General features: G+C 35.4%; 1 protein-coding gene across 6 annotated transcripts in view; it reads left to right on the forward strand.

The window, feature by feature from the left end:
- The window catches only part of DOP1A (DOP1 leucine zipper like protein A), a 136,128-nt gene that overhangs the window by 54,002 nt on the left and 70,056 nt on the right, over positions 1 to 12,070 (forward strand). For all 6 annotated transcript variants that reach the window (XM_071219622.1, XM_053913892.2, XM_053913890.2 and 3 more), the window contains exons 3-4: positions 3,787 to 3,968; positions 9,711 to 9,881. In XM_071219622.1, coding sequence (XP_071075723.1) covers positions 3,787 to 3,968; positions 9,711 to 9,881 — 353 coding nt within the window. The remainder of the gene's footprint in view (positions 1 to 3,786; positions 3,969 to 9,710; positions 9,882 to 12,070) is intronic.

A 12,070-nucleotide genomic window follows, 5' to 3' on the forward strand; every position in this document is an offset into this window, starting at 1 on the left:
TGGTACTCAGTACAGTACTTTTTAGAAAAATGACTAGCAGTGACTTAGAGCTTGGTCTTGAATGATCTTTTTTGACTTCTCTGATTTTTATCCATTGTAAATATGGTGTTATCATTGATCATAGTTTTAAATTTTGACACTATTTTTTTCCTTAACTAAAAACGAAATTTTTAATCTCCTTATATCCATAGTTTTATGTTTTTGAAGTTTTTTGGATTTTTTTAAAGAAGTAGTTGTCAATGAGTAGGAACGCTTCTAAATATTAAATGAACCAGGGGAGCAGATGGAAAAGGAAAGCTCTTTCAATAACAATTTTGACATCAATCACCTTAGCATGCAATTATTAGGAAAGAAATGTGTCTTAAAATATATACCGAGAACACTAGTTTTCCTTCTGATACTACAAATGATTACCTTGCTATCTTAAAAAGAAAAGCTTTCATTTTCACTATGCTAAGGATTTCTCTTAAAATTAGATGCCCAAACTTAGGTTTGACATGTTAAATTCTAACATTTATAATTTGAGGTTTGATACATTTTCAGATTTTTTACAACATCCCCATGAAACTACAGCCAACAGTACTACTTTGCTTAAAGCTAGTTAGGTTCTTTTTTGTTCTGAAGAGTCTCTTTCTGAAGACTTGCTTGGAACTATATTTGAAAGCAGTTCAAATTGTAGAAATTGATTTGCTTGATTACATATATAATTAGTTTTTTATAGTTATCAATATTCATGTAAACAGATTTTACGGTATCCAGATAATTCCAAGTAGGGTATTCAAGTCATTAGTTAAACTTACCTAAAGTCACAGTGAAGCAAGGCAAGGGTTTTCATATTTTTAAATATAAAATGGACCTCAGTTATAGCCTCTACTTTTTTTTTTAATGAACTGGAAGATCTAGTGCTGACTCTTCTGCTAATACTGCCTTTGGCAAGTCTTATTTTATATATTTTAACCTCTGTTTATTTTGTAAAATAAAGGACTTTTGTTTACTTCTAAATTCAGTTTTAATATATTATTTTGTATTCATTTTTAGTATTCATTTTGTAATATTCTGCCATCCCTTTACCATAATACTTTGAAAAACTACATTCATAAGTTCTTCTTATTGCTTAAATAATTAATCTGCGGGAGAACCAAGATGGAGGCGTAGGTAGACACACTGAGCCTCCTCGCACAACCAGAACTGACAGAAAATCGAACGGCAAGGAAGTCCGACACAAAGGACATAAAAAAGAAACATTCATCCAGATCGGTAGGAGGGGCAGAGACGGGCAGCAACCGGGGCGGAGAGGACTCACGTGGCTGTGGCAGGACCGAGACTGGCGGAGTGTGGGACGAACAGGGCAGGCAGTCTGACCACTAGCAGACCCTGCGGCCCCACATTCGCACACAGATAAACCAAGAGGGTCGGACTCAGAGTGGCGGAGAATGGGGCAGGCAGAGCGGCGGACACCCCGCAGCCCAACATTGGCGCATAGATAAACCGGGAGGAACGGCGGGGCGTGAAGCACACCGCGTAACCCAGGGCTCCAGCACGGAGGGAAATAAAGCCTCAAACCTATGACTGAAAACGCCCGTGGGGGTTGGGGCAGCAGCAGGAGAAACTCCCAGCCTCACAGGAGAGGTCATTAGAGAGACCCGCAGGGGCCTAGAGCATGCGCAAGCCCACCCACTCGGGAACCAGCACAAGAGGGGCCCAATTTGAGTGTGGGAAGCGGAGGGAGTGGCTGAAACCCGGAGTTGAGTGGAGCAGGCGCCATTGTTCCCCCCCAGCCCCTTCCCCACGTACAGCGTCACAGCGTCACTGTGTCACAGCGCAGCACCAGCGTTACCCTGCCCCAGGGAACACCTAAGGCTCCACCCTTTTAAGTAACAGACACGCCAAGACAAAAAAAAAAAAAATGGCCCAAATGACAGAACAATTCAAAGCTCCAGAAATAATTCAACTAAGCAGCGAACAGATAGCCAACCTATCAGATGCACAGTTCAAAACACTGGTAATTAGGATGCTCACACAATTGGTTGAATTTGGTTGAAAACTAGATGAAAAAATGAAGGCTATGCTAAGAGAGACAAAGGAAAATGTACAGGGAACCAATAGTGATGCGAAGGAAACTGGGACTCAGATCAACGGTGTGGACCAGAAGGAAGAAAGAAACATCCAACCAGAAAAGAATGAAGAAACAAGAATTCGGAAAAATGAGGAGAGGCTTAGGAACCTCCAGGACATCTTGAAACGTTCCAACATCCGAATTATAGGGGTACCAGAAGGAGAAGAGGAAGAACAAAAAATGGAAAACTTATTTGAACAAATAATGAAGGAGAACTTCCCTACTCTGGCAAAGGAAATAGACTTCCAGGAAGTCCAGGAAGCTCAGAGAGTCCCAAAGAAGCTGGACCCAAGGAGGAACACACCAAGGCACATCATCATTCCATTACCCAAGATTGAACAGAAGGAGAGAATCTTAGAAGCACAAGAGAAAAGGAGACAGTTACCTACAAAGGACTTCCCATAAGACTGTCAGCTGATTTCTCCAAAGAGACCTTACAGGCAAGAAGGGGCTGGAAAGAAGTATTCAAAGTCATGAAAGGCAAGGACCAACATCCAAGATTACTGTATCCAGCAAAGCTTTCATTTAGAATGGAAGGGCAGATAAAGTGCTTCTCAGATAAGGTCAAGTTAAAGGAGTTCATCATCACCAAGCCCTTATTCTATGAAATGTTAAAGGGACTTACCTAAGAAAAAGAAGATCAAAAATAGGAACAGTAAAAATGACATCAAACTCACAGTTATTAACAACCACACCTAAAACCAAAACAAAAGCAAACTAAGCTAACAACTAGAACAGGAACAGAACCCCAGAAATGGAGATCATATGAAGGGTTATCAATAGGGGAGTGGGAAGGAGAGGGAGGGGGGAAAGGAACAGAGAATAAACAGCATAAATGATAGGTGTAAAATAGACAGCGGGAGGGTAAGAATAGTGTAGGAAATGGAGAAGCCAAAGAACATATAAGTATGATCCATGGACACAAACTATAGGGGGGGGATGTGGGAGGGAGGGGGTGGGCAGGATGGAGTTGAGTGAAGGGGGGGAAATGGGACAACTGTAATAGCATAATCAATAAATAATTTTAAAAAATTAAAAAAATAATTAATCTGCTTTGGGTAGTTTGTACAATAGGATCTTCTTCTATAAATTCTACCCTGACCAATGATCTCTTAAGAAATGTTATGATTGAATAAATAAAGCAAAATGTGTTTGGTCCATTTGGGAATTGTAGCAAAAACAAATGGGCAATTTTAATCTCATGTAGATTTTTGTAAACATTACAATTACTTGCTATTATAACATGATACACTAACACAGTGGTTCTCCCTCTTGAAGACAGTATTCTTTATATATTTCAAACAACATATGCAAATAGATCAAAGGCTGATTAACATTAAAGTTTTACAAAAAAATCTCAAACATGCCTCTCTTCTGAAAGAATTTGTTTTGGAATGTTGTTATTTTTTTCATCAAATATGCCATTTCTATTAACATGCAATAGGTTTTTTAAAACACATTAAATATTTTTTAAATCCTCAGTTTTAATTTCACATATGGTATACATTAATTGATATAACTGACAAAAATAAGTTTTTTGGTCTCCTCTCTAATTTTTTTAAAGTATAAGGAAGTCCTATAAGGATTTTTTGATAAAAGTGTGTTAGAAAGTGGAAATAAAATGGAATGTAATATTTTTTTCTCAACTGAATTAAAGTGTTTTCTTCAAGGTTTTACAAAATAATGCAAAGTACCAAGTAGTACCTAAAAAGCTGACGATAGGCAAACGCCTAGCTCAGTGTCTACATCCAGCATTACCAGGTGGAGTTCATCGGAAGGCACTTGAAACATATGAAATTATCTTCAAAATCATTGGACCTAAGCGACTTGCCAAAGATCTTTTTTTATACAGGTAAGAATAATTTTACTCTCTGTTTACATAGAAATAAAATATATTTTAACTATTTTATGTTTTTTGCAGTAAAAGTTAAAAACTTAAAAATTCCTTGATGGAGGTTTTCACATATGGGTCTTAAATATTTTGATAGTTAAGTGGTTCAGAAAAATTTTAACAATTGTTTAATGTAAAGTTTTTTCCTTAGAGGTTATTTGTGATGTTTTTATTCAAAATTGTTGAGCCTACAGGACTTTCTACCTTTTTAAGCTTGAGAACTATCCTGAGAAAAATAAGATACCTGAATCTCTTCAGTAGCTTTCAACATCGTTGACCATTCTCTACTTGAAATATTCTTTTCTTTTGGCTTCTCTAACACCATGTTCTCCAGTTAGTTACTTGATCACTTTAACAGTCTTCCCTCCTTTTCCTGAAATCTACTTACGGAGTTTCTTAAGGCTTGCTTAGTCCTGTACTTTATGGTTTCAATTTATATTCACTTCTTGTGCATGTTTATCCATGCCCATAATTTATCTTTTATGTACTTGGCTTCTGCTTTAAATTTCTGGCCATCTCTGTGTGGATTTTTAAAAGACAGTTGACTTATGTTGCTTATATGATGTCAAGATTTATCTATGTTGTTGCAAATTGTATGTCATCTTTTCCTATTGCTGAGTAATATTCCATTGTATATATGTACCACATATTTTTTACCAATCATCTATTAAGGGACATGTCGGTTGTTTCCATGTCTTGGCCACTGTGAAGAATGCTGCAGTGAGCATAAAGATGCATATATCTTTGCAAATAAATGGTTTCAAACTTTTCTTTGTCATGCAAGTCAAACAAAGAAAGTCAAAACCCATATGATTGCACTCATATGTGGGTTATAAAACTGAAAGCGACAAATGTACAAACAGACAAACAAGAATTCGTAGACACAGACAACAGTATGGTGGTTACCAGAGGGCAAGGGTGGTGGGGTAGTAAACGGTAAAGGGAGGTCAAGTATATTGTGACAGGAGATTTGACTTTGGGTGGTAAACATGCAATGCAATATATAGATGATATAGAATTGTATACTTAAAACGTATATTTTATAATTTTATTAACCATTGTCACCCCAATAAACTTAATTTTTAAAGAAAGACAGTTGAAACTCAGTCTGTTCCAAACTAAATTCATCTTCTTCTGTTATAATCCTGGCCTTCTGCAATGCACTAAAGCTCAGTAAATGGCACCATTGTCAATCCATTTACACAAGCCTGAAATCTGAAAGTTACACTTGTTATCTTGTTTTGCTTACCCATGTTCTCTTTCCTCCCGTGTACATTCTGTCACTAAGAGTTCTGTCTCATAGTGGTTAAGAGCAGAGGCCAAGGAATCAAAATTTTTTTACCACTAACTCGTTCTGTGACCTTGGGCCATTTTCTTCACCTGTGTGTGTGTTCTCATCTGCAAAATGTCAAATTTTATAGGTTGTTAATAGAATTAATATATGTGACGTGCTTAGAACAATGTACAATATTAGTTCAATAAATGTTAGCTCTTGTTCTGATACATGTCCCAAATACATTTACTCCTCTCTACCTTTACTAGCTGCATCCACTCTACGTAAGCATCATCTCTAGCCTGGTGTTTATCACTGGCCTCAGAACATTCACACATCTGTTCTTATCCTCCGACACCCTTTTCTACACATAGTACCAGAGTAAATGTTTTAGTATATGTATATATTTTAAAGATTTTTTAATTTATTTTTAGAGAGAGGGGAAGGAAGGGGAAAAATGTTTCTTTCCCTCTCTCTCTCCCCCTTTCTAGAATCAGTAAAAGAAATAAAAAATTGAAAACAATTCACCAGTGAAACTGTCTTGTCCTGAGCTTTCCCTTGTTGCAAGGTTTTGATTATTGATGTAATCTCCTTACTTTTTATTGCTCTGTTTAGATTTTCTATTTCAAGATTTAAACTTGGTAGGTTTTATATTTCTAAGAATTCATCCATTCTAGGTTATCCAATTTTTTATGTATAATTATTCATAGCAGTCCTTTATGATTCTTTTTATTTCTGTGATATCGGTATGATGTCTCCTTCTTTATAATTTTATTCATTTGGTTTCTTTCTTATTTTTTCTTGATTAATGTAGCTCAGGTTTTGTCAATTTTGTTTGTTTTTTCCCAAGAGGGAACTCTTAGTTTTGTTAATCTTTTCTATTGTTTTTCTGTTCTCTATTTCATTTATTTCTGCTCTAATCTTTATTATTTCCTTTCTTCTGCTAACTTTTGGCTTTTTTTCCCCCTAGTTCCTAAGGGCATAAAGTTTGGTTGTTTATTTGACATCTTTTATTTTTCTTGATATATGTATTTATCACTGTAGACTTCATTCTTAGAACTATGTGTACATACCCCTTAAGTTTTGGTATGTTGTGTTTCCATTCACATCCATTTCTAGGTATTTTTGATTTCTCTTTTGATTTCTTCTTTAATCCCTTGGTGTTCAGGAGTGTGTTGTTTCTTTGTATTTGTGAATTTTCCAGTTTCATATCATTGTGGTTAGAAAAGATACTTGATATAATTTCTGTCTTCTTGAATTTCTTGAGACTGGTTTTGTGGCCTAACATATGATCTGTTCTACAAAATATTCCATGTGCACTTGAAAAGAATGTATTCTGCTGCTGTTGACAAATGTATCTTAGGTTTGTTGGGTCTACAGTGTGGTTAAATGCCAGTTTCTTCCTTTGGCCAGTGTGGCTTAGTTGGTTGGGTATTGTCCCACACACCAAAAGGTCAAGGGTTTCATTCCTGGTCAGGGCACATGCTGAGGTTGCAGGTTCAGTCCTTATTGGGAACACATATGAAAGGCAACCAATCGTTGTTTCTCTCTCACATCAATGTTTCTCTCCCTCTCTTTCTCCCTCCCTTCCCCTCTGTAAAAACCAATAGACATGGCCTTGGGTGAGGATAAAAAAAGAGAAAAAACAGTTTGCTTTTTCAATCTGATATGCAATAGTCAACCCCCACATATTCCCCTTTCAACCCTGTAAGACCCAAGTGGACCTCCCATGAAGCATTCCACAGTCCTGGAGATGCTGGATATCTACCATGGGCTTTTCCTCACGGGAGACACTGTAGGCCAATGGCACCCTCTTGGTGTGGTACTGTGCAACCTGGAGGACAGCAGTGCAGTTGGAGTGTAACCATTCCTTTTACTCTTCTAGTGTGGTTCTTTGTGATCCTTTTTAGTCTTTGTAGTTCAGAAATGGTACGTCATCCTCGCCCCCATGTTCCGGGAATGTCACAATGGTATCTTGTCAATGGATAGTTGGTAGTTGTTCCTGTTGTGATAGGGACCGAAATAGGGAGAAACTTATGTTGCCATCTAGATCATCAATTCTTTCTGTTTCTTTTTTTATTGTTGCTATAATTTACATACTATAAAATGCACAGATCTTGTGTTCAATTTGATCAGTTTTAACAAATGTAGTCAGTTGTGTAGCCACCATTCAAAACAAGATATGACATTTCTGTCACCAGAAAATTTCCTCCTATTCTTTTCTAGTCAAAAGCTCTCTCCAACTATCTGTATTTCTCTCTCCCACTCCCTACCTCCCTGTCCCTCTCTTCTTCCATCTCTCCCTCTCTTTTTCTGTTTCTGTTTATATCCATACGTCTGTATTTATATTTACTTGTATGTATTTATCCCCCAGCCTGTGGCTTCCCTTTTCATTCTCTCATTGGCATCTTTGAAGAACCAGAATTTCTGTATGCTGTCTTTTGAAGAAAGTTCTTAATTTTAATGAAGTCCAGTTCCTGAACCTTTTCTTCTATGTTTGGTCATTTTGTTTCTTGATAAGGAATCTTTGTCTGCGATATTGTTGCTAAAATTTAGAAATACAATGATTTTCTTATATTGACTTTGTATCCAGAAACTTTGCCAAATCCACCTGTTCTTTCTAATAGCTTTTAGACTCTTGGAATTTGAACATATACAGTCATGTCATATGCAAATAATGACAGTTTTATTTCTTAATGCTCTGATTTTAAGATAATGATATTTTTGCTTGCCTTATTGAACTGACAGGGAACTCTAGGACAATGTTAAAGAGAAGTGGTGATGGTGGACGTCTTTCCACCTTAGGTAGAAAGTGTTCAAAAAAAACTTAAAGACTTGAAGTTTTAATACACCTCTCATTTCTGGAATATGTGCTATTTGCTCATGATTTGTCATCTTTTTTATGTCACTGGATTCATTTTGGGTTTTTTTTTTTTTTTAGTTGTTCTGCATCTATGTTCACTACAGAATGACTGGTTTAACATTTTTATCTGGTTTGGTATCAAGTTGGGAACTTTTTCCTATTCTCTGGAACTTTTATAACATTGACATAGTTTCTTCCTTAAATATTTGCATGATTCCCCATTGAAGCCATTTGGAGTTTATCTTTGTGGGAGAGTTTAAAGTTACAGATTTAATTTCTTTAGTAGACACAGGACTATTTAAAATTTCTACTTATGTCAGTTTTATTACTTTTTTCTAGAAATTTGCCCATTTTATCTAAATTTTAAGATCTACCTACCTACAGTTGTTCATTGTATATGCTCTTACTATCTTTGTATTACATATATATGTTATATATGTGTATACACACACACACATACACACACACAATGTGTAGTGATGTCTCTTCTTTCACTCCCGGTATTGGTGAATTAGAAATCCTTTTTTTTTTTCACTTTGATCAGTCTTGTCATGAGTTTACCAATTTTAATTATTTTTTTTAAAAACAAACTTTTAGCTTTGCTGTTTCACTGTACTGTGAAAATGTTTTCTCTTTAATTTTTTGCTCAGATAAGCCATCTCTGAGTACTGTATTTAAATTGCAATAACTACCCCTGCTTTTTGCCTCCTGTGCCTTTTTTTCAACTTGGTGACACTTATTACCATCTTAGATACATATTGTCCAGTTACTGTGTATCTGCTACCTTTGACCCTTGAAAATAGGTTTTATGAGGTCATGGGGCAGGAATCGTTTCATATAATTTATTAACTGTTACAGTCTCAGCACCTTAAAGCCTATGTGATAAATAATAGACCCTTAATAAATATTTGTTGAATGAATAATCTAAGAAATATTATTTGTTATATAATTCAGTTCTTTGATACTATAAATCTTATGAATGGATGTAGAATTTTGTCAAATGCTTTCTCTGTGAAAAGATTATATGATGTTTTTCTTTCATTTTATTAATGTGATGTATTGCATTGGTTTTGTGCATATATTGAACTGTACTTGCATCCCAGGTATAGATCTCACTTGATCATGATGAACAATTCTTTTAATGTGATGAAAAATTGGTTTGCTATATTTTATTCAGCATTTTTATACCATATTCATCAGGATATTGGTCCGTAGTTTTCTGATAGTGTCCTTTTCTGGCTTTTGTTTATGGCCTCAGAAAATGAGTTTGGAACCGTTCCCTCTTTTTTGCTTTTTTTGGAAAAGTTTGAGAAGGATTGGCATTAATTACTCATTAAATATTTGGTTAAAATCACCAGCAAAGCCATCTGGTCCTGGGCTTTTCTTCATTGGGAGATTTTTGACTGCTAATTCAATCGCCTTGTTAGTAATCAGTGTATTCAGACTTTGTATTTCTTCCAGAATCAGTCTTGGTACTTTGTAAGTTTCTAAGAATTTTTTCCATTTTTTTTCTAGATTGTCTACTTTGTTGGTGTATAGCTGCTCATGTTTTTATATTTTTAAACAGTTCTGGACTATTTCCTCTTCTTGCAAATGCTGCCATGTCTGTGAAACCAACATTGCTTAGTTTGTATGAGATTTATTACCTGCCTTTGGGTAAAACACTGAAGCCTGGTCTACAAGGATTGCTAACTGGTATTCTTCCTGGCTTAGAAGAAGGATCAGAGTACTATGAGAGGTAAGATGGTGCTATTTTTGGTACAGCTAAGTAATTGAAGTCATGGATTTGTCAGCAAGCATCTTAGTGTTTTAACATCACAAAAATTAATTATTCTAGATCTTTGTAGTATACGACCTGAAGGTTTCTGTAGCATAAAAGAAATTATTGTAATGTATCTAGTCTGTGTAGCACACTGAAAATATAGCGAGGTGGTAAGAATACAGACTTGGGAGATAGATAAGTATATTGGGTTTAAATCCTGGCACAACAGGTATTGTATGAGATCAAGAAAGCCTTTTTTTTTTTTTTCACATTTCTGAACTTTTTTCAATTCTCTCATCCATAAACAAGCATAATATATCATTTAGTCCAGAGCCTAGCATATTTAAGACACTCAAAAATTGTGACCCGAGACATTGAAGTTAAGAACAATCTAACAATAGCCAGGGGGGATTGGGGAGGGGACAGTGAGGAGAGGGGATTACAGGAACTACTATAAAGGACACATGGACAAAATCAAGGGGGAGGGTGCAGGTCGGGGAGGGAGATGGGTTCAGCTGGAGTGGGGTGGAGGAATGGGGAGAAAAGGCATACAACTGTAACTGAATAACAATAAAATTGTTTAAAAAACTGTGACCCATAATTTAAAATAAAAATACAATAGATAGGACATTTAATTTTTAAAATGGGAAATTGGGCCATTACCAACAGTTTTTAAATTGTTAATGCTGGAAAATAACCTAGCTCTAAGTGCAGTGTTGTTTCACTAGCCATTGACATAATACTGTTGATATTTTAACTTATCAAAGAAAATGATTTGATCTGTCTTGGAGCCACTTATTATTCCTCTGGAAGTTAATAGTTGTAGACAATGCAAGGTGGCATTAAGTATCTTTAATATCACGTTATTCTTACCAGAAAGGAACTTATGAGTTGAGATAGCAAAAATTGAAAATGTCAAACTTATTTTATAAGTAGACTTCATTATTTAAATTTAAATAATTTATTCTAGTATACTTACCTACTACTCCATTTTATTGTATTTCATCTGCTCCCATAATGCAATAAGAATCCAAAAAATGTTGAATAACCCTTATAGGCTACTTTGAGAAAAAAATAATTTTGTCCCCAAAGCTTATCATTTATTAAGTTTTTTACTTACTTGCTTACAATTTTAGAAACATAATGTGAGATTACTTTATTTAGTTTATAAATCAGTTTTGTTTTAAATTTTTACATAACTGTCCTAAAGCAAGCATAGAATCAATACTACTGTATAACTCCACTAGTTAACAATTAGAAATGTTAACACGGACATGAACAATGATCTTTATTAATTTGGTATCCTTATGATTTATCTTGTTGTGTGTCTTAGTCCATTTGGGCTGCCATAACAATGTAGCACAAACTGGGTAACTTATAAACAGAGAAATTTATTTCTCACAGTACTGGAGTTTGGAAGTCTAACATAAAGGGGCCAAAACAGTCTTGTTCTGGTGAGAGCACTCTTTCTGGTTTGTAGCTGGAGCCTTTTCTCTGTCTTCAAGTAGTAGAAGGGGCTATTCAGCTCTGTGGGGTTTCTTTCATAAGAAAACTAATCTCATTTAAGAGAGCAGGCCCTCATGATTTAAGCACTCCCAAAAAGTTCCACCTCCAAATACCATCACCTTTGGGGGTTGGTTTAACATATGAATTTTGAGGGGACACATTTCAGACCATAGCATTATGTTTATCCATTTATTCCACACAAGTTCTGTGAAAGGATTTGTAAACATGTTCTGTTAATGCATAGATAAAATTGAAGTCAGAAGGGATTACAGTGTCAATAATAAAAATAAAGGAAAAAAAGAGAAGGGATTAGAGTGTTAGTATTAAATTACATAGTAACTAAACAATAAAACTCATCAGATTCTCTTGATTCTGACCCTACTATGCTATAGTATTATGAATTTTTTGTGTTAAATTGTTTATTTTATGTTTAAAGGAAATCAAGAGTAATTAATCCTTAAATGTAATCCTTAATAGAGCAACAATGATTTTACCATAGGTCTGATTCATCAAAGTTGTTGTGAATTACATAGTGTGATTTCAAAGAGAAGGAAACATTTGAAAATGCCCTTTAAGATTTTATAGAAAATATGAGCCCTGGCTGGTGTGGGTTAGCGGATTGAGTGCCAGCCTGTGGACCAAAGGGTCGCTGGTTTGAT

This window comes from Desmodus rotundus, chromosome 11 (assembly GCF_022682495.2).
Source record: "Desmodus rotundus isolate HL8 chromosome 11, HLdesRot8A.1, whole genome shotgun sequence".
Taxonomy (NCBI): domain Eukaryota; kingdom Metazoa; phylum Chordata; class Mammalia; order Chiroptera; family Phyllostomidae; genus Desmodus; species Desmodus rotundus.